At 50.7% G+C, this 23,087-nt stretch overlaps 1 protein-coding gene and 1 long non-coding RNA gene across 6 annotated transcripts in view; one reads left to right on the top strand and one right to left on the bottom strand.

The window, feature by feature from the left end:
* The window catches only part of SH3RF1 (SH3 domain containing ring finger 1), a 162,888-nt gene extending 158,640 nt beyond the window's left edge, over nt 1-4,248 (top strand). For all 4 annotated transcript variants that reach the window (XM_018051793.1, XM_018051795.1, XM_018051794.1 and 1 more), the window contains exon 12: nt 2,304-4,248. In XM_018051793.1, coding sequence (XP_017907282.1) covers nt 2,304-2,472 — 169 coding nt within the window. In that variant the 3' untranslated portion in view covers nt 2,473-4,248. The remainder of the gene's footprint in view (nt 1-2,303) is intronic.
* Nucleotides 240-2,307, bottom strand: LOC108636533. Of its 2 annotated transcripts, none has more exons than XR_001918406.1 (3): nt 1,561-2,307; nt 876-1,513; nt 240-741 (listed from the first exon to the last, which is right to left on the bottom strand). It is a non-coding gene; the product is annotated as an uncharacterized LOC108636533 (long non-coding RNA). The 2 variants fall into 2 exon arrangements; XR_001918407.1 differs by lacking the exon at nt 240-741 and having other exon boundaries at nt 748-1,513; nt 1,561-1,855; nt 1,992-2,307.

Raw genomic sequence — 23,087 nt, 5'->3', positions numbered from 1 at the left:
TCGTAGGCAGATTTGTGCTCTGTCCTGCTCTGTCAACATCTGAGGCATGCACGCTGGCTTTGCCTGACTCTGAGCAGCTGCAACTGAGCCCCCACCTTCCCTCTCCCTCCCCAAATTCTACTGTCATCTGCCCCTGCCTCCCTCCTCCCCCTCCCGCCCTCATCTATCATCCTCCCCTTCCCCCCTCCTGCCCTCATCATCTGTCTGTTCCCCCTCCTCCTGCCCCTCATCATCTGTCTGTTCCCCCATCTATCTATTCCCCCGTCCATCATCTACTCCCCCGTCTATCATCTACTCCCCCGTCTATCATCTATTCCCCCGTCCATCATCTACTCCCCCGTCCATCATCTACTCCCCCGTCCATCGTCTACTCCCCCATCCATCATCTACTCCCCCGTCCATCTTTCATTTATTCTCTCTCCCCCGTGTATCATCTGTAAATCTATTCTGTCACCCATCTACCATCTACCTGTTCCCCCGTCTGTCTATCATTTACTCTCTCTCCCCGCATGTACCGTCTCTTCCTCTGTGCTCTGGAGCCAGACTGTCCATCATCTCTCTGTCTGTGCGCCATCTCTCTGTCACCCACCATCTGTCTGTCACCCGCCATCTCTCTGTCACCCACCGTCTCTTTGTCACCCACCATCTGTCACCCACCATCTCTCTGTCACTCACCATCTCTCTGTCACCCACCTCATCTGTGACCCACCGTCTCTCACCCACCTCCTCTCTGTCACCCACCTCCTCTCTGTCACCCACCGTCTCTGTCACCCACCTCCTCTCTGTCACCCACCATCTCTCTGTCACCCACCTCCTCTCTGTCACCCACCGTCTGTCAGCCACCATCTCTCTGTCACCCACCATCTGTCAGCCACCGTCTCTCTGTCACCCACCTCCTCTCTGTCACCCACCGTCTCTCTGTCACCCACCTCCTCTCTGTCACCCACCGTCTCTCTGTCACCCACCATCTCTCTGTCACCCACCATCTGTCAGCCACCGTCTCTCTGTCACCCACCTCCTCTCTGTCACCCACCGTCTCTCTGTCACCCACTTCCTCTCTGTCACCCACCATCTCTCTGTCACCCACCATCTCTCTGTCACCCACCGTCTCTCTGTCACCCACCGTCTCTCAGCCACCATCTCTCTGTCACCCACCTCCTCTCTGTCACCCACCGTCTCTCTGTCACCCACCTCCTCTCTGTCACCCACCGTCTCTGTCACCCACCGTCTCTCTGTCAGCCACCGTCTCTTTGTCACCCACCCACCATCTCTCTGTCACCCACCGTCTCTCAGCCACCGTCTCTCTGTCACCCACCTCCTCTCTGTCACCACCGTCTCTCTGTCACCCACCTCCTCTCTGTCACCCACCGTCTCTCTGTCAGCCACCGTCTCTCTGTCACCCACCTCCTCTCTGTCACCCACCGTCTCTCTGTCACTCACCGTCTCTCTGTCACCCACCTCCTCTGTCACCCACCGTCTCTCTGTCACCCACCTCCTCTCTGTCACCCACCGTCTCTGTCACCCACCTCCTCTCTGTCACCCACCGTCTCTGTCACCCACCTCTCTGTCACCCACCGTCTCTCTGTCAGCCACCATCTCTCTGTCACCCACCGTCTGTCAGCCACCGTCTCTCTGTCACCCACCTCCTCTCTGTCACCCACCTCCTCTCTGTCACCCACCGTCTCTCTGTCACCCACCGTCTCTCTGTCACCCACCGTCTCTCAGCCACCGTCTCTCTGTCACCCACCTCCTCTCTGTCACCCACCGTCTCTCTGTCACCCACCTCCTCTCTGTCACCCACCGTCTCTCTGTCACCCACCGTCTCTCTGTCACCCACCTCCTCTCTGTCACCCACCTCCTCTCTGTCACCCACCATCTCTCAGCCACCGTCTCTCTGTCACCCACCTCCTCTCTGTCACCCACCGTCTCTCTGTCACCCACCGTCTCTCTGTCACCCACCTCCTCTCTGTCACCCACCGTCTGTCAGCCACCGTCTCTCTGTCACCCACCGTCTCTCTGTCACCCACCTCCTCTCTGTCACCCACCGTCTTTCTGTCACCCACCGTCTCTCTGTCACCCCCCATCTCTCTGTCACCCACCTCCTCTCTCTCACCCACCTCCTCTCTGTCACCCACCGTCTCTCTGTCAGCCACCATCTCTCTGTCACCCACCTCCTCTCTCTCACCCACCGTCTTTCTGTCACCCACCGTCTCTCTGTCACCCCCCATCTCTCTGTCACCCACCTCCTCTCTCTCACCCACCTCCTCTCTGTCACCCACCGTCTCTCTGTTTCCCCCTCACAGGCACCGGGTGGTGGTCTCCTACCCACCGCAGAGCGAGGCAGAGCTGGAGCTCAAGGAGGGCGACATCGTGTTCGTGCACAAGAAGCGGGAGGACGGCTGGTTCAAGGGCACGCTGCAGCGGAACGGGAAGACGGGGCTCTTCCCCGGGAGCTTCGTGGAGAACATCTGAGGGGCCGCCAGGCCGGACCGCATCTATCTCCACAGCCCTCCGACAGCCCGCGGGCGCTTCGCCCCTTGCCTTGGTCACCTGCCACCTGCCTTGAGCTGTCTGATACACTCCACAAAGGAACCTAGCTGAGATGGACAACTGTTTACAAGGCTTAACTAATTTATTTGCTTTTTTAAACTTGAATTTTTCCTGTAATAGATGAATTCTTTGGATTATGATTTTGAGACATTATTAATTTATGAAACAGTAGCCAATGAGAGGCTGGGTGACCCCCTGTTGGAAGCAACAGAGCCCCCTCGGTGCAGAAGATGGCCCCAGGGCTGCCCTGGTGGTTCAGACGGTAAAGAAGACGGCCCCGCCCTCCCGGGCTCACTCCCTTCTTTGGGTCCGGGATGCCGGCTGTCGCGCTTAGCCGTCTCTCTGGGAAGTCAGGGCCTGCAAGTGAACCCAGGGCACTGAGGGAGGCCCGGGTGGCAAGGTGGGCACCTGTCTTTCTGGTTGGGCCTGGAGTCACCGCAGAACCCAGTCCTCACTTTAACTGTGAGGGTCTCCGATTTCCTAGGAGAAGGGGCAATAAAGCACAACCCTTGGAGAGCATGTATTCAGAAATAGGTTTAGTTGCATCACAGAAGTGGCTCAGCTCAGTGGCTGGACATTGAAGAATCGCGGTTGCGCCCTGTCTGCGGACGGCCCTGAATGTCCCCGTGTTGTCACTGCAGGCGGCTTCCGTGTGTGGTGCAGGAGGGCCCCATGAGGGCCGCAGGTGTTTGTGGGGCTCTTCCCATGCCCCCCACCCCTGGGTGGGGCTGCACCCCACACAAGGGCCACAGGGAACGCTGCAGCCGTGCGGCTGGGCCAGGCAGCCCCTCGTCTGCCCAGGTCACCCTGAGCGCTGCTGTCCCCAGGCGGCCAAGGCCCTGGCTGCACCCCTTTCAGGCTGCTGGGCACGTGTGGGCTGAGCCCACGATCCCTGCCGCCCCTCTGCAACAGCCATGCCGCCCCCACCCCAGCTAGCCGCACAGCCTGGCTCAGGGCCCCCCTCACAGCAGAGCCAGGGAGGGGGCCTGGCAGCGGCGGAGACAGCGACCACAGTTTTCTCATGAGAAAGCAAAAATGAAAACCCTTCTCATTTTTCACCTCTAAGAATTGCAACTAGGGAGTCAAAACATGGACTGAGAGTCTTCTTGCAAGCAGTTTTATGGTCTTAAAGAGATATATTATGTGGTTGAAATGAAATCATTCCTAAATTAACCATTTTTTATAAGACACTGTACATTATGTTCCTGTGTATTGAATTTTTTAAAAAAATACTGGGATATTCATGTAATATATAAAGTTTTGGTGAAATGAACTTCAGCTAGAAAAAAAAGCTGCCATCAGCTTTCATCTGTGTAAGTTGACACCAATGTGTCATAATATTCTTTATTTTGGGAAATTAGTGTATTTTATAAAAATTTTAAGAAGTAAAAAGACTACTACCAGATAAGATCACTTTTTTACCTGTCTTTTCTCCATATTTTAAGCTATGTGATTGAAGTACCTCTGTTAATAGATTCCTGGTATGAAGTTGGTTAAAATTTCATCTGTTAATAGATCACTTAGATAATGTGTGGGTTTTCTGTTGGTTTTTGGGCACAGTAGATGGAGATTTTGTAACAAGGGCTTGTTACTTGGCGATAGGGTAATGATAAAATTGCAGTTTATCATTCCTTTTCATGTTAATAATTTGAAGACTGGAGAGAAGGTTCAAGATTAAAATTTGATGTTCAAACTTTATGACTCTTTTACTTTTTTCTTTTCTTTTTTAAACATGGGACACATTTGACATCATTTCTACTTCATAAAGATTCTTTGCATATACCTCAGACAAATGGCATCTACAATAATCACCTTACTGGCTATGATATATTTTAGCCCTCCAGTCAGCAAACCTTGTTTATTAAGGTTTCCCCAAGGGTTATAAAGTCCTCTTGAAGGAGTGTGTAGCATCTCACCAGGGAGTGGGTGACACGCCTGCTGCCCTTTCCCCTTTCACGGTGGCTACATCCTCTGATGACTTCGCAAGTCTATTCTTAGCTACAGAAGGACCAGACCTAAACCACCTGTGCCACAGCCTGTAGGTCTCAGCAAGGCTTGGGAACGTCGTCTGCAGACTCACTGTGACTTTCATCTCCCCTGGAAACCACAAAGTCCTAAGTTTAAAAAGACTGTGTCTACCAGGTTAAAAATATATGTGTTTTCCTAATTTAATTTTTGTTGTTGCTGTTGAGTTGCTAAGTTGTGTCCAATTCTTTGTGACCCCGTGGACTGTAGCCGCCCAGGCTCCTCTGTCCATGGGATTCTCCAGGAAGAATACTGGAAGTGGGTTGCCATTTCCTTCTCCAGGGGATCTTCCCGACCCAGGGATCGAACCCTGTACCTAACATCTCCTGCATTGGCAAGTGGGTTCTTTACCACTAGTGCCACTTTGGTTTTGACAAAAGTGACCTCTGTAACCAGGTGGGCAAGACAGTGATGACTTTGTTTCCTCCTGTTTCTGCCCCATCTCTTCCCTGGGTGACAGTGAGGAGGAGGAAACTGCAGCCCTGTATTGAAAAGTGCTATTTTAACACGTGCATTGTTTTCACCTCTGCTTTTAAATATTTCACTTCATCCTCCCAGAGTGCACATGTGGACTTGGCTGAGTCTGACTGTGTCTAGAAGGAGCCAGTGAGGGTGGCGTTTCCATGTGATGTGTGGACATCTCTGTCCCTAGTGAGAGCAGGGCAGTGTTTTCATCCTCCAAAACTCAGGCAGTTAGTTCAGTTCAGAGCTCTTTACAATATTAGGGTTCAAGTTTCAATAGATTTTAGAGTAAGTTGTAAGCTCATTGTGTGTATCTGTGTGAAATTTTTTGAATGGTCTCAAGCCGGTAAAATGACGCTCTTATTAAGGTAGCAGCCTATTCACATTGCTCCTTTCCAGATGTGCCAACCCACCAGAATAATGGAGGGGATGTCCCATAAGGGTTGCCATGTGCAGGCTGAGAGTGGCCTTGCCTTTCCTTGACTCCTGTGAACGCCTGGCTCTGCCCATGGTGGTGAGTTGCACCAGAGACTGGAAGGAGGTAATAGGGTCGCTGGTGTGAACTGTGGATGTCTTAAAACGCCCTCTTTCTGGTTTATAAGGGAATATTTATTTTACTTCTCTTGTCTTTCCTGCTAATAAATTTTATTAACTTTCTGCCTTGGCTGTTTAGGTTTCTATCTTTAAAACAGCACCTTGATCCCACCCAGTGCCAAGTCTTGTTCTGCAGCCATCTTGACCCAGGAGCCCCAGTGGTGAGACCTGCAGGTGACATGGTCTTCGAGCCACCATCCGGTACCTGGTTACAGGTCAGATGACCTGAGTCATGCTCTAAAGCCCAGAGATGGCTGAGTGGTCAGTGAGCCAGCAGCCACTGCATTGCCCACAACTTAGAGAAGTTCAGTTCCAGAAGGCTTTGACCTTGAGTTGAATCTGTCTCGGTCTGAGACCCTTGTAAAAGCACTGGAAGAGACCAGGGGAGACTTCCAAGTGAGACCTTTCTAAGGGTGACTTAAAAACCAGAAGCCATAATAAAAGAAAACAGGGATAACTTCAACTACAGAAAACATACCTACATGACAAAGGCCTTACAGTCAACAGAGAACAGTAGGAAAAAAATCTTGTAACTCTTATGGTAGACAAGGGTTCCTTTATATATAAAGAACTCATGGGACTCAATAAAAGTAAAAATCCAAAAGTAAAACTGACAATGTGTGACAGAAACTGCCAATTGCCTCTCAGTATCTGCTGCCCTCTTCCCCCCTATTAACTGATTCCTGGGCAATGCCCTCAGTTGAAAAGCCACATGTTCCAATTTCCTTCAGATACAGCCATGTTACTGAGTTATTGCTGAGATGGAAGCTAAGTGTTAAAGGGAACTTCTGTGAAGCTTCTAAAAGGGAGGAGGCACACAGCCTCTGGCTGTTTCCTTTTTCCTTCTTGCAGCCTGCAATGTAGACATGATGGCTGGTGCTCTAGCAGCTATCTTGAGTCATAAGTGACCTTTAAGATGGAAGCCACATTTTAGCATGATGGGGGAGAAAGAGAAAGAAGATACTTGAGACCCTTAAAACCTTCCAGCCTTCATGCCAACCTTAATTACCATCTTCAGATATGGTCTGTGTGAGAATAAACCTCTTGACTGTAGTCTGATCTCTCATCCACAGTCAACCTGATGCTGGTGTTACCTAGCGGTTCCTCAAAAAGTAAATGCAAATATACTAAAAGATGACCTACCCCATGTAGATATGCATGAACAACTATGAAATACCTTTCACCGATAAAATCAGAAACTAAAAAAATTAGAAATTAAGAGCACATATTTTGCTAATGAAAATGTGATTTGATTAAAAAAAAAAATCTAGGGATAGCAGTCTAGAAAATATCAAAATTGCAAATGCATTCACCCATTCTGAGAATCTGTTTTCCAGAGGCACTTATTTGTCAAGTGTAAAATGCCAGTACGTTGTCGATCACAGCAAAATATTGGCAACAACCCGTGTTCAGCAATAGGACGCTGGTGATGTTTGTGCAGAGAAAGCTGCACAGCCATCAAGAGCTACACAGGTAGGGAACAAAGATGAGGCAGAATGTGCTACCGCTTAGTGAGAAGTCAGGAGGCGGGGAAGAATGCGTGCATTAGCTGTTAGCTCATACTGGATGCAGTGTCTCTGGCAGGAGACGGGGAATTGCCGGGGTGCTGGTCTCCACCACTCAAGATGGGACCTGTGCCAGCTTCCTTCCTGGATCTCCCCTCAGACAGGCAGAGAACCTCAGCTCCCGGCCTGTGGGGATCACAGAGTCAGAGGGATGAGCAGACATTGGAAATGCTTTAGAGAGCTGAGATCTGAAAAATCAAGGGATACTCACTTTAGAGAGAAATATCGATCATCTCACTACTGAGTCAAGAGCAGATAGAAAAACAACATCACTGAGGAAGAGAAGCAGGTTTCCACCGCTGCTGTGAGTGAAAGCTCATTGTCCTTAAGAGCCCAGGGTTAGCCTGACGTGGTTTTCCACAAAGGATCGGCTTTGACTCCTCCCATTACTTTGAGAACTTGAGAACCAACTGACTTGTTTCATGGTACAGTGGATTCCATGAAGACCTTCCAAGATAAAATATACTCATACCCAGGTCAGCAGTGAGGCTCTTCTGGGGCCCCTGTGTGTGTTCCCAAGCGCAGAACCCTAAGAAACTCCTGCCACGGTCCGGAGCCAGGGGAAAGATCAACATAAGAATCTTACAGAGCAGGCTTCCAGACTTGGGTCTCATTGAGCACAGATGTGAGACAAGCAGGTTTCTGCTGGTGCTGTCAGTCTGTGTGTGTTCGTGTGGAAACTTACAGCTGAGCTGTTGGCAAGCCCCCGCAATGCCCTGCATCACCCAGCAAACAGGCTCCAGTGTGCAGCTCGAGCTTATAGTCCAGGAGGATGAACAGGCGTTCTCTGCTGGCCAGACTCCATCTCCCAGGCCTCATGTGCTCCCTTTGGCCCCTGCAGAATCAAGGGGCCCTGCATGTCATACCCTCTCAGCACAGGCACTGGGGCCAGAAGATAAGGAGCAGTTAAAAAGAAATAGAAAACCAAGCCCTCCTCATGGAGCAGAAAGTGAGCAGGTAGGGTGTAAAATTCAGAGTGTCTTTGCTGGCCCCGGCCTTCCTCCAGCTCTCTCCGCAGCTTCTCTAGCTCACTCTTTAAGGAGTTCCATTATTTTTAAGGAGTTCCATTATTTTTGTAAGTGGAGTCCCAGAAAGACCTAATATAAAAGGAAATCAGTATGCCACACCCTGCTGGCCCTTAAATCCCGAGGCCTAGTTGACAGCCAGAAGAATCTAAAGGCAGTTGAACATTTGAGTTGCTGTGTACAGGCTGGAGATTCCGAATATAGGTGGGCATAGGGGAGAAATGAACATATCACTGTTTGTTCTCCAGAGCAGTGCTGTCCGTCTGTGCTGGCGAGCGATGGGATGTCTCATACCTGCACCTTCCTGTCCAGGGCCATCCGTCTCCTGTGACTGCCGTGACCAAGGAACTGAATCCCTCTAATTGGATTGCATTTTGTTGTTGTTCAGTAGCTCAGTCATGTCCGACTTTGCAATCCCGTGGACTGCAGTACACCGGGCTTCCCTGTCCTTCACTATGTCCCGGAGCTTGCTCAAACTCATGCCCATCGAGTCGATGATGCTATCCAACTATCTCATCCTCTGTTGCCCCCTTCTCTTCTTGCCCTCAATCTTTCCCAGAATCAGGGTCTTTTCCAATGAATCAGCTTTTTTGCCAAAGTATTGGAGCTTCAGCCTTAGCATCCCAAGTTTCAATGTAAGTAGTCACAGATAGCTAAGAATTGGGTGGAGTGACAGATTTGAGTCAGGAAGAGAACTGAGGTCCCCTAAGCCTGTGGTGTGTGCGGCAGATGCTGCTTCTCTGCAGACAGAGGCCAGTGAGTCCTCTGTGGCTGCTCCACATCTTCCAAGTGTGTCTCCACATGATGCTGAGCTCACAAAGGGCCATGAGGGTGAACACGTGACCCCCTGGGGCTGTCAGGGCAATGGTCAGGGGCTCTGCCTTCTGTGAGCTAATGACAGTTGTCAGCAGACTGGGGCTGAGGTTTATAGAGAGAACACAGGATTTGAGCCCTGTAATTACACATGAAAGAGTCCCCTCCCCTGGGAACAAGGCCATGCTTCTCATTCCCCTCCCCACCCCCAAAAGGTCAGTTCCCTGCCGGCTGGATCTTTATCTTGACCATCAGAGCTAGGCCATTCCTTCTGCCCGTGGAAATTGAAAGCTTGGTGGAATTACCTCTTCTCTTTTTTTGAGCACTCAAGGATGTTACAAGACATAAAGCAAAAACATCCTTTTGGGTTAGACCAGTGTCCTTATCAGTGATGTCTCTGGAGCACATTCAACAGATTTTGTACAGGCAGCTGCAGAGTGAAGACAGTGGCCTGGCTGCCAGCTCCCCTCGACACCCAGAGTTACCCTGGGTCACTTGTGAACACCCCCTCCTTCCCCTCCTATGGAAAGGTCTAGTGAGCGCTCTGCTGGGACCTGATGCTTATGGAGGATGCTGGTTTTGTGAGGGAGGGTCTGGGGCTTCCCTGGTGGGTCAGACAGTAAAGAATCTGCCTTCAATGCAGGAGACCTGGGTTCAATCCCTGGGTTGGGAAGATCCCCTGGAGAAGGGAAAGGCTACCCACTCCAGTATTCTGGCCTGGAGAATCCCATGGACTGTATATTCCATGGGGTCGCAAAAGAATCAGACACAACTGAACAACTTAGCATGGCGTGGTCTGGGGGTAACCATCCTTCTGAGGTTTTACAAGATGGCAAGTGACAACACCAAGTCTGTCGGTCCTTCTTGTCGACCAACTGCCAGCTTTAAACCCCTCCATTTCAATAAGCCCACCTTGGCTGTGGAAACCCTCCATGTCCCGCAAATAAAGACGGCCACAGAGAAGGACTGAAGGGACGCAGCACTTAAAACTCCACCTGCTGATTCAGGAGACACAGGAGACGCAAGTTTGATCCCTGGGTCAGGAAGACCCCCTGGAGGAGGAAATGGCAACCTGCTCCAGTATTGTTGCCTGGAGAATCCCACGGACAGAGGAGCCGAGCGAGCTCCAGCCCACGGGGTCACAAAGAGTCGGACACGACTGAATGACTGAGCGCGCACATCGGGCGCCAGAGCAATGGGGCCCACACAGCACTGCACCCAGCGTCCCCGGGGCAGGGACACGGCCTCCCTTTGCCCCGGGAGGGGGCAGGCTGCTGCACCTTCTGGCCCTGGCCACACGGCCCAGGGCCTCTATCAGTCCGTGTCCACAGGCAGCTGGCCCCGCCGGGGCAGCAATTGTGGGGCTGCTGTGATGTGGTGGCCGTGGCAGACATCAAAGCTGGGCTCGAGTTTCTGCCCTCTCAGCTGGGATGGGCCCGCCTGTGGTTTCCCTGCCCACCGGGATAGAGGCGTGGGCCTGGCCTGTCATCCTCTGGGCCCTGTCATCACCCTGGCGCGATGAGGCTGTCGCAACAGAACCCCGCACAGCAAAGCTGTAATGATCCTGCCACCAGCTGAATGCGCCCAGCGGTGTAGGCAAAACAGAACAGACACAGGACTTTAGAAGTCAGAATCGTATCCTTTGATCCTGAACTGACTTGTGCCAGAGAGGCACTTTTTCTTTCCTTAAAAAACAATCCTGTTTAGTATTATTTCTGTCCTGTCTCACTGTCTGTGTGCCTGCTTCTCTCTCTGCCCTTGCCCCTTCGTATGGGTGTTGGAACCCCAGCCCCCAGGGCGGTGGGTGTGTTGTGACCCCTTGGTATGGGTGTTGACTCGTGCAGCTTGCTGTGTGGCGGAAATTATCTACCAACCATCCTCCTGAAATTCCCATCTGAAGAGCCTTTGAGGTTTTTTAAATTGTTGTTTTTTGTTTTGACTTTTCTCTCTTTAGTTTTAGTTGTATGAAGTCATTATCAAAGTTCTGGTATACAACAAAAAACTGCTTAGCAGAGTTGAATCAGTGTAGGGAAAAAGCTTATTAAATGGTTCACTTAAATGCAGATTCTTAAGGGGCTGAAATACATTTTCTTTTTTAAAAAATTATTTTAATTGGAGGATAATGGCTTCACAGTATTGTGTTGATTTCTGCTATATATCAACATTAATCAGGTATACATATGTCCCCTCCTTCTTGAACCTCCCTCCTACCCTCCAACCCCTGAAATACACTTTTAGTTGCCTGAGATTAATAACACATATGCCCTGCTCTATTTCAAAACCAACTCCATATTTATTGAGCAAATTCTTACAAGCCAATGCGTGTTTAGCTACTACAATGATACGCATTGTGAAAGACACAGAAGGAATTATTTTTTCATCCTGCAAATTTGCAGATTGCTTATGAAGACATGTACAATAAAAAATCATAAAAGTAAAAATTAGGTAGGATCATAGCAAACAAGAAGGATGTCAAGAGGAAGGGATAAATGGAAGGAGCACTGTCCCTGGCCTCAAGGAGTGTACAGTATGGATGGGGAGCAAAATGCAAACTGGAAGTGGTAAGAAATATTGGAAGACAAAGCATCACTGTAGTAAGTCTGAGGCGGAGATGACAAACCCGACGTGAGCTCAGAGCAGAAGCAGATGGAAGAAGGGACAGAACACTCCAGATAAAAAGGTGCCAAGACCTGGGTGATGAGGATGGGAGGTATCTTCTGGAGATTATCAGGACGGAGGAAACACAGGAAGGACCGAGAGCAGGGGCTCAGCAGTGAACATGAGGCAGCTCGTTTTGTGGGGAGTGGGACCCTGGGGCTCACACAGAAAGCGTGTGCTTTGGAGTGAGCTGAGGGCTAGATGCTGCTGAGTCAGGAAAGGCCAGTGGGAGGTGTTATGCTCTGAGCCCGTATCTCCGAACTGACCGAGAGAGAGAGCAAGTCCACCACGGTAATGCAAGGGCAAGAAGGGAGTTTATCTCTAGCGCGCTAGGGCCCAAGTCTCATCCCACACAAGGGAATCCAACAAGAGCCCTGAACAAAGGAGTATGGCGGCTTATATACAGGCAGTTCTTTATCTCAGTTACAGGAGTAGCTGGTGTTACATGATTGGCCAGGCAGGATGAGCGCATATCCTGTCTCTTTCTGGTAAACATGACTCAGGTCCTAGAGCCCGTCGTTTGGTCCCTAACAGGAGGTTCACCTGGGGCTGCTGAGGATTTCCCGCTACAGAAGCGATGGGGACAGGAGATCAGCCTGGCCCTGTGTGTGAGAGCAGATGGGGAGCTGGGAGCTTGGGAGTGCAGGAGATGGGAGCTGTCCCCCAACTCCTGGAGGCAGAGCAGACACCGAGGAAAGAACAACTGGAGAAGATGCTTAGAGAAGAGAGCCGGGAGGAATAAATGACTGAAGATTAGAGGAGATGGAGGGGCGAGGACAAGAGCAACGGCTAAGAGCTGCATCATCGTTGCCATGGCAACAGCGGAGCCTTCGAGAGCGACGGTCATGTGGGCAGGAGGAGTGGCTCCTGGTCAAGATGGGAAGTTCCATTTTGGGAACACTGAGTTCAAAACGACGGCGGGAGTTTCAACTGTAAATTTCCTACTGAAAGCATGACACTTAAGCTCAAGTCGAGCAGCAGTGCGAAACTGCTAAGCAGGTGACTTTGAGCTCCTTCAAGGATGAGGGATGCGTGAGGTGCACGAACCAGGACCACCAGCTGCAGTTTAGAAAGGCTCCTGGGATGGAAACTGTGGTCTGGTGATGGGCAAGAAGAGGGTCAGGTTAGGTCACAGGTCCCAGCCAGCCAGAGAGCAGCTTCTGGCCGGAAACGCCAGCAGGACCCAGGGCAGCAGACGGAGACGTTGAGGAAGAAGTTGGATTTCCATCTTCTCTACCTGGAGCCCTAAATGGGGTTTCCTTTTGACCTTGGAGAGGCTCTCAAAGCTTTGGAACCAAACCAAGAAATTCCTGGCAGGCGTCCTCATCCCTTTCTCTCCTCTTAAAAAAAAAAAAAGGCATTTTTAAAATGTAAAACTATTCCTCTTTGAGAAAAGAATGCAAAGACCTAGTAGACCCAGTCAGAGCTGAAATAAAACCCCTGTGTGCTTGCTGTAATGTGTGTGATGACATGGAGATTCTGCCAGCAGAGCTGAGGGGGTTGGCAGGCGGGGAGGATGTCTGTAGAATCACACAGACATCTCACTGAGCACAGCCTGAGAGCTGATGCTCAACATGAGCATGTTTCGTACACTGTTCTTGCGCACAGTAAGGACAGAGCACTTCAGAGACAGCCGCCCTGCCAGCCGCTGTGCTGGGCATGGAGCCGCGTGCAGAGATCCCGCAGCCCGGCCGCAGAAGGGATTTCAGCAGGTGACCCCACCGTGAACACCAGCATCCATTCCCCTTGCTGTCTGGCCCCGCATCTTGGCCGGATGCTGCCTTCATGCAATTTCTTCCCATCTCGACTCTTTCCCTCTGCTCCTTATGTTACACCCTCCTCTCTGGGCATGTGGCCACGGAGAGAGAAGAAACACATGTTGTTGGTGGTGATGTCTGCTAACTCTGCTGGTGCCTTCTCAAGATCAGGAACACGGGATGACTTGAAAATGTGCTTCCTTCCCAACAGGACAGAAAGAGAGGAGAAGAACCCAGAATTGTTTGTTTCTCTTTCAAAGGAAGGAAACATCCTGTGAGCCAGGCAACCCCACTGATCCTCAAAGACATCGAGTCCAGACCATGGATTCCTACGTTCCAAAATGCGCAGATGGACCTGGGGAAGGTGTCCCCTGATGTGGCAGAAGGTCGTCCTGGGCTGATACAGACCAGGTCCTCAGTCCTGCCCTTCCTCCACAATCCTGATGTAGAAACAGAGGGGCCACCGATGTCACAGGTACCCTCCTTGCAGGAAGGGGCAGTGTGGGGTAAGGCTGGGCAGGGCAGGCCTCTGGAAGCCAGGTGGGGATGTTCAGAGATCATAGTCGCATGCTTCCCCTCAACCTTTTTGTGGCTTCTGTCTTCCCAAAGAAGAGTCCTCTGCAAACTAAGTGCACATCGAACAGCTGAGAGGATGGCAAAGGAGCTGCACCTTACGGGGAAGGGAGATCCCAGATGCCCAAGAATAGTCAGATGTGATTGCTCCTTGGGATAATCTCGGAGGAATCATGAAAAATAACAGAGCCCTGAGAGATAAGGAAATGCAGTTGTAATTTTCAAAAAGGGAAAGAAGGCAGGTCCTGTGAGGCATAGACGAGTTAGGTTGATGTTGACTCTTGGCCAGAATCTTGAAGGATGTCTGAGAAGATGGTTTCCAAGCTCCCACAGAGGGCATCAGCCGCTCTGAAGAGCCAGCCCTGGCCTCAGAAAACATGTGGGGTCGGGTGCACTCACCTCCTTTCCCAGCAAGAACCTCTGACGGCAAGCATTTAAGTGAGGTGGCTGATGGCCCACGGTCCAGGCAGGAGCAGATGAGAAAGGAGACTGGGCTCACTGACTATTTTTAGGTCAAACCAACAGGGACAAATTCTAGCTAGTTTAAGCTGAGAAGGCATCTTATTCAAGGATATAGAGCCGCTTACCCACTCTGGGAAAGGGCTAGAGAGTCGAGTTTGGGCATCACACACAGAACCACATCCAAAATCACGGGGTTGGTCCTGTGAGGACACAGAAGCTTGTCAACAGTGGCCTGGACACCACCGTTCCCACCACCGACACCACGACCCTGGTGCCCCTAAGGGCATCGGACTGTCCCCACTCTCTTGTGCTCCTGGGTTCAGCATGATGCTCTCCACCATTGGAGCCCAGATCACACGGCCGTACCCCAGCCACGAGGGGCACTGGGAAAGCCAGCCACTGGCATTTTCCACCTTTCATTCCGGGAGCTGGTCTGCACTCCAGAAAGACTCTTAAGGTAGATAATTGCCCCAAACAGAAAAGGGGCTCAGATCATGGTGGCCGCAGAGATTGGCTAATGTTCTGCTACCGCTCACAGAGGTTGAGGGACGGGATAATTGTGCAGGTTTAGAAACGGTGGAAGGATCACAGAGTTGCTAATCAGCCATCCTTTTTCATCTAAAGGAAGGCTGTTACTGGCAGACCGCAGAACTCTGTGTTTCTGTGCTACACAAGAATTTTTTTTTTAATCAGCAGCTTATTCTGTCTGCAGGTGACATAGAGCTAGCGTGGAATGCTAATACATCCAAGGGCCAAATCAGAATCACAAAGGATCTCTGGGAGTCTGAATCAGCCGGCTCGTGTGACAGGACACAGTCTATCAGTAAGTAAATGGCAGGCTCTGTTTTCGGGTTTTCAAAACCCAACCACTCAAATGTGTCGCCGCTGCTAAGAAACAAGCAGTCATTTAATGTGGTTGCCAGGAAAGCTAATTAAACCCTGGGCTGCATAAATGGGAGCACAGTGCTCGGAACAAAGCCGTCTGGCTCCACGTCCACCGGCCACAGCTGAGCCCTGTGCCAAGCCCCCGGCACCGCGGTCCGTGAGGGCAGGCCAGCCGCAGATGTCCAGAGGGAATTCAGGAAGGGAAGTGGGCTCAGCACCCAGACAGGAAGAGGGGCCTTGGAGGGACCAGTGAGAGATGGGTTAGTTCAGTTCAGCTCGGTGGCTCAGCTGCGTCCAACTCTGGACTGCAGCACGCCAGGCCTCCCTGTCCATCACCAACTCCCAGAGTTTACCCAAACCCATGACCACTGAGTCGGTGATGCCATCCAACCATCTCACCCTCTGTCATCCCCTTCTCCTCCTGCCTGCCATCTTTCCCAGCATCGGGGTCTTTTCAAATGAGTCAGTTCTTCACATCAGGGGTCAAAGTATTGGAGTTTCAGCTTTAGCATCAGTCCTTCCAATGAATATTCAGGACTGATCTCCTTTAGGATGGACTGGTTGGATCTCCTTGCAGTCCAAGGGACTCTCAAGAGCCTTCTCCAACAAAAGCATGAGCTCTTTGGGCTCAGCTTTCTTTATAGTCCAACTCCCACATCCATGCATGACTACTGGAGGGTCGCCAGTTACCAAAGAGTCTGAGTGTGGGAGAAGGGTGAGCTCCAAGCCACAGGGGGTCAAGGGCTGAAACTGAGGCCAGTCCAGCCAACCACAGGGCATCGTCAGCAACAGGAAGAAGCTGCCCCAGCTGAGCTGGAAGAGCCTGGAGTGGGGAGGGGGTGGGGTGGGGTGGGGGTCACACCTACCTGTCCCTGAAGGTGTTCAGGTGAGGGACCACGGCCAGCAGTCAAGGGACACTCAGCTAAGCTTGGACTAATGAGCTTCATTTGGAAGCTTTTTTAGTTTTAGTATTTTCACTTAAAAATATTGAGCTATAATTGACATGTAATCCCAAGTCGGCAGGTACACAGCATGACTATACGACATACGCATGTGTTGTGAAAGGATCGTCACATCGTCTAGGCTACAGTACTCTTCTTCCGTGGTGGGGACCTGTAAGATCAGCTCTCTTAGCAGCTGTCACATATGCAGTGCAGTACTGGGTTTTTTTTCAAACTTTAAAGTTTTTATTTTGTATTGGGATATAGTCGATTAACCGGAGAAGGAAATGGCAACCCACTCCAGAATTCTTGCCTGAAGAATCCCAGGGACAGAGGAGCCTGGTGGGCTGCCATCTACAGAGTCGGACATGACTGAAGCGACTTAGCAGCAGCAGCAGCATGGCCAATTAACAATGCCGTGGTGTGGCTCAGCTGGTAAAGAATCCGCCTGCAATTCAGGAGACCTAGCTTCGATCCCTGGGTTGGGAAGAACCCCTGGAGAAGGGAAAGACTATCCATTCCAGCATTCTGGCCGGGAGAATTCCAGGGACTGTATAGTCCATGCGATCACAAAGAGTCGACACGACTGAGTGACTTTCCCTTTCACTATAGCCAATAATTAACAATGCTGTGATGGTTTCAGATGAACAGGGAAGGCACTCAGCCATACACATACATGTATCTATTCTCCCTGGAGCCCTCACTTCCATCCAGGCTGGCACATGTGGAATCTAAACAGAAATGACACAAATGATCTTGCAAAACAGAAGAGATTCACAGACTTGGAAAATGAACTTGTGGTTGCCAGGGCAGGGAGGTGGGGTTGGGGGAAGGGATAGTTAGGGAGTTTGGGAAGGTCGTGTGCATACTGTTATGTTCAAAGCAGATAACCAAGGACTTACGGTATAGCACAGGGAACTCTGCCCAATGTTATGGGCTGGTATTGTTAGCCGCAGTCAGCTTACAGTGCATTACACCCCAGGACTTAGTTACTTTGTAACCGGAAGTTTATACCCTTTGACTCCCCTGATCCCCTACTGTTGGCGAGCGGTATTTGTCTTTCTCTGACTTCTTTCACTTAGCGTAATCCCCTCCAAGTCCACCCGTTTTGTTGCAAATGACAGGGTTTCCTTCTTTTTCAGGGCTGAGTAATATTCCATTGTGTGTACGTATATACATGTGTGCGTATATGTATACGTGTATTTATATATATACATATACCACCTCTTCTTTACCCACTTATTTACTGATGGACAGTTAGGTGGCTTGTGTCTTGGCTAGAATAAATAGTGCTGCTATGAATATTGGGTACATGTATCTTTTCAAATTAATGTTTTCGTTTTTTTCAGACAAGAGTAGAATTTCTTTGTCAGATGGTAGCTCTATTTTTAGTTTTTTGAGGAGCCTCCACACTGTTCTCCATCATGGCTACACCAATTTATATTCCCACCAACAATGTAGGAGGGTTTACTTTCCTCCACACCCTCTTCATCATTTATTTGCTGTCTTTTTGATGATGGCCATCCTGACAGGCGTGAGGCTGATAGCTCATTGTGGGTTTAACTTGCATTTCCTTGATGGTTAGTGAAACTGAGCATCGTGTCACGCGTCTGATTGCTCTCTCTGTCTTCTTTGGAACACGTCTCTTCAGTTCTTCTGACCATGTTCTAATTGGATTATTTGCTTTTGCTATTGAGTTGTATGGGTTCTTAAATATTATAGAGAGTAACTTCTTGTCAGATATATGGTTCCCATTTAGTAGATTTCCTTTTCATTTGTTGACGGGTTTCTGTTTGTTTGTTTTGCCGTGCAGAAGCATTTAGTTTGAGGCAGTTGCACTTGTTAACTTTTAGTCTGAACTTTCTACTCTAAGATTCTAGTTTTTATGAAACTGTGAGGCATTAGGAAGGTAGCACGAGCAGCTCTGATGTGCCCATGAGCATTTTAGGTGTGACTTGGTCTCTGCTGGATGCTGGAGTGGAGGTGGGAGCTGGCCTCGCTCACCTCAGGGCTAGCCCTGCTTTCCTCTCCCTTCCTGCTGAGGCAGACAGTCGAGCCAGCCTGCAGCCGCACTCAGGACGGCAGGGAGCCCAGAGAAAGCGGATGAGGACAGTCAGCCCCAGGGCTCTTGGAGGAGGCAGTGCGGGCCTCTCACCCACATTCCAGGGGAGAAACCAGGCAGGGCACCAACAGAGCTCAGGAGGGCTACACCAGCTGGGCAGGGTGGGGCCTTTGAGGCCCTCAGCATGGTGGGTGCCAGGTCAGGTGCAGGCAAAAGGGGGAGATAGGAAGAAAGAGCAGACCCCTCACTGCCACCTCAGACATGCAGGTGACACAGCCTTATGGCAGAAAGCCGAGAGGACCTGCAGAGTCTGTCGATGAGGGTGAAAGAGTGAGAAAGCTGGCTTAAAACTCAACATTCAAAAAACTAAGATCACGGCATCTGGTCCCATCATTTAATGGCAAATAAACTGGGCAAAAGTGGAAACGGTGATGGATTTCATTTTCTTGGGCTCCAAAATCACTATGGGTGGTGACTGCAGCCATGCAATTAAAAGATGCTTGCTCCTAGAAAGGAAAACTATGACAAACCTAGAAAGTGTATTAAAAAGCAGAGACATTACTTTGCCAACAAAGGTCCATCTATCAAAGCTATGGTTTTTCCAGTAGTCATGTACAAAGGTGAGAGTTAGATCATAAAGAAGGCTGAGCCCTGAAGAATTGAAGCTTTCTAGCTGTAGTGCTGGAGAAGACTCTTGAGAGTTCCCTGGACTGCAAGGAGATCAAACCAGTCCATTGTAAAGGAAATCAGTTCTGAATATTCATTGGAAGGACTGATGCTGAAGCTGAAGCTGATTCAAAGAGCTGACTCATTGGAAAAGACTCTGATGCTGGGAGGAATTGGGGGCAGGAGGAGAAGGGGACGACAGAAGATGAGATGGCTGGATGGCATCACTGAGCTGATGGATATGAGTTTGAGCAAGCTCTGGGAGATGGTGAAGGACAGGGAAGCCTGGCATGCTGCAGTCCATGGGGTTACAGAGAGTCAGACATGACTGAGTGACTGAGCAACAGCACGGTGGGGCTTATGGCGTGAGGGTGGTGGTGGCTGGTAGTGCTTGTGACCTGTGACCCACGTGAGAGGCCACGTGTCTCTCTCCTGAACGTCTCCCTGAATGTGGGTCAGGAAGTGCCAAGGAGAAATCTGTATGCAGGTCAAGAAGCAGTTAGAACCGGACATGGAAGGACAGACTGGTTCCAAATTGGGAAAGTAATATGTCAAGGCTGTATATTGTCGCCCTGCTTATTTAACTTATATGCAGAGTGCATCATGAGAAATGCTGGGCTGGAAGAAGCACAAGCTGGAATCAAGATTGTCAGGAGAAATATCAATAACCTCAGATATGCAGATGACACCACCCTTATGGCAGAAGGTGAAGAAGAACTCAAGAGCCTCTTGAGAAGTGAAAGAGGAGAGTGAAAAAGTTGGCTTAAAACTCAACATTCAGAAAACTAAGATCATGGCATCTGGTCCCATCACTTTATGGCAAATAGATGAGGGAACAGTGGAAACTGACAGAGTTAGTTGTTTGGCTCCGAAATCAGTGCAGATGGTAACTGCAGCCTTGAAATTAAAAGATGCTTACTCCTTGGAAGAAAAGTTATGACTAACCTAGGCAGAATATTAAAAAGCAGAGACATTACTTTGCCAACAAAGGTCTGTCTAGTCAAGGCTACGGTTTTTCTAGTAGTCATGTATGGATGTGACAGTTGGACTACAAAGAAAGCTTAGTGCCAAAAAATTAATGCTTTTGAACTGTGGAGCTGGAGAAGATTCTTGGGAGTCCCTTGAACAGTAAGGAGATCCAACCAGTCCATCCTAAAGGAAATCAGTCCTGAATATTCATTGGAAGGACTGATGCTGAAGCTGAAACTCCAATATTTTGAACACCTGATGTGAAGAACTAACTCATTTGAAAAGACCCTGATGCTGGGAAAGATTGAAGGCAGGATAAGGGGATGACAGAGGGTGAGATGGTTGGATGGCATCACCGACTTGGACATGGGTTTGAATAAACTCCGGGAGTTGGTGATGGACAGGGAGGCCTGGCATGCTACAAGTCCATGGGGTTGCAAAGAGTTGGGCACGACTGAGAGACTGAACTGAACTGGACTGAGTGCCAAGGAGCACGACAGCAGCAGATTCCTGGAAGTTCAAGTCTGACTGGTCCTGGCCCTGCTCATCACACCCCAGAATGCAGGAGAATTCTCGGCACAGGAGCTAGGGTCTGTAACTAGGACCTCTGGGGGCTTGGTTGGGGCAGGGGTTTCCAGTGAGTCCAGAGGGCTTCAAGCACCCTCATGGTGACACTGGTGACACCTCTGATGTGCAGGTTGGACTTTATTTCTCTGGAGCTGCGCTGCATTTGCTGGTGAGGTGGTGGAAACCCAGGCTCGGCCCTTGAGGGTACAAGAACCCCTTCCACCCTCGAAGCCTCTTCTGGGCAATTCCTCGGTCAGTTCAGGATTTTAACTTGTTCAGGGCTGGTCTCTCCCGTCCCCTTCTCCTGGTGACCCTGGGGACGAGGTTGTACTTCCTGTGGCCTGTCCCCTTCCCTGGGAGGCATCTTGTCAGCTTGCTTCAGGTGTTGTCCTGGCCCTGTGCCTTCAGCTCTGACCTCGTCTGCTCTCTCAGGAGGACTGTGGCGCCTGCTCGCTGCTGACCCTCCCACACCAGCCGGGCTGCGGCCGCCACCTTCACCCGGCTCCCAAGCAGCTGTGGTTCCCCGCAGAGAGCTGAGGGGGGTGCAGGCGGGTGGCTGTCTGAGACCCCCTTCAGTGCAGGCCTGCCCTCCCCGCGATCCTGCAGGCAGGGTAGAGACTCAGGCCACAGCCCTCTGCCCTCAGTGCCTGTCCTGCCCCCCAGCCCAGGTGTCTCAGCCCCGGGGTTGCAGCCCCCGCTGCCCACACCTTCTGAAGGGCCTCTCCACCTTCCTGTCTGCGCTCTCCCCCTGCCCTGTCCTGTCCAGGAAATGTTTTCATTTTTTTTTTCTTGATGGGGAAATGACCTTCTACCAAGGCCTGTGTGTTTAGAGGTTAACACCTGTCCTATGCACTCCTCCTCCAGGGTTTCACCATCTTCTTAAAGCCAAGCCCTTTGGGAATTCAAGACCGAATGCCACTTCTCTCTCTTCCCAGCCACCCCCACACATGCACACCACTAGCTCTTGCCAATGTCTTCAGCTTCAGATGTTGTGAATTACGGCTCCACTCAGCACCTCGCCCACGGCTGTGTTCAGGCTGTCTCCACTTTCTCCTGAGCTCATCATGGCATCAGATCCATGGGTAGAGAACCAACAGCTCCCGGAAGGAAAAGAACCTCAGCTTCAGATTTGAAACCTTCTATAACCCATATGCCTCCTCTTGCCTCCTCTCCAAATAAATGGAGGTGTGAGTAAAAGCCAAGATGATATGGGTCTAATTTGCCTTCAACCTGGTGTGACTTGACCAAGGAGAAGCCAGGGTCCCCTGTCACAGCTCAGAGTAGCTCACCACAGCGGTCGGTGTTTCTTTGTTCCCACACTGTCCCCTGGGGAAAATCACGGGGTCACCCTGCCTCCCCTCGAATTCAGCAGAGGCTCAGACCACCTGAGCTCCTGCTTCCACCCATAAAGTCTGGGCCCGTTTCGGAGTCGGCACCGTGGTTGTGATTTGCGCTGTGGCTTCTTATTGTGAAGACGTTATGTTTCAGCGGAAGCTGGGCTTCTGTGCCCTGAGTCTGCCGGGCTTGGTTTTCTGTCATCTCCGTGGTACTTTCTGCAGGTGCCCACGCGGGGACGATGGTGCGGGCTCAACAGCAGTGACTTTTGGGGGGTGTTCTGGCCCCAGGCCGTCTGCTGTGCAGCTGCTCCCCGTCGTCCCTGGCCTCTGGGGGTCACTTTCCCCCACTCCGCCTAGCCCGCCATCGGCAGCGGCCTGCATCTTGTCCACGCGACTGGCATCTCATCAGTGTTAACGGGCGTTTGGTGGGGAGCCTGATGGGCAGTGGCCTGGGAGAGGCAGCTGTGTGGACCCAGCTGGGGCTGGCTTCTCGGGATGCAGATAGAGGGGAGAAAAGGCAGAGGACGGGATTCTAATGAGAATGAGGGACATTGAGGCTATTTCAGCTTCTCCTCTGCGCTTCTCCACGTGGGGGCAGAGCTGGCACCTGAGGCTGACAGGACTGCGGGAGGTGGGGGCTCTTTAAGAAAGAGCAGGGAGACACTGCCTGGGGAGAGGTCCCTGGTGTTCTCCTTACTTGCTGCAAGTAATCAATCCTTACTTCTCCTGGCAAAAAAAAAGAGAATACAAAATTATGTGGACAGAATCAGTTACGACATAAAGAAATCATAGCAGATTACATATTTTAAAAAGCTAACAATAAAATCACAAAATCCAGAAATGATTATTTGAATTAACTTACAGCCCTCTGTACTTCTGTAAAACCTGTTTTCCCCTACCTTCCTTGCCTGTAAAAACCGTGTCTGGTGCAAGACATGGACGCTCATGAGGGTATCCAGTATTTTCACCCTGATAACCACAATTCCAGATGCTTTGGTTGATGGCTAGGACACACCTCATGCACCTCCTTGGTGCTCAGCTAGGGGGGCTGCGAGGGGCAGCCTCTGGCTCCCTTTTCCCAGAGCCCTGAGCCCCGTGGAGGAGAGGGGCCCCGTTCCGCTCTGCCTGGGCTCTCTCCCTACTCCCACCTGCAAAGCAGAGGTGGTGACCCTGCTG

The sequence above is a fragment of the Capra hircus genome, chromosome 8 (genome assembly GCF_001704415.2).
Source record: "Capra hircus breed San Clemente chromosome 8, ASM170441v1, whole genome shotgun sequence".
NCBI classification, from domain to species: domain Eukaryota; kingdom Metazoa; phylum Chordata; class Mammalia; order Artiodactyla; family Bovidae; genus Capra; species Capra hircus.
The sequence above is the reverse complement of the archived record's forward strand: the minus strand, read 5'-3'. Positions and strand labels throughout refer to the sequence as shown.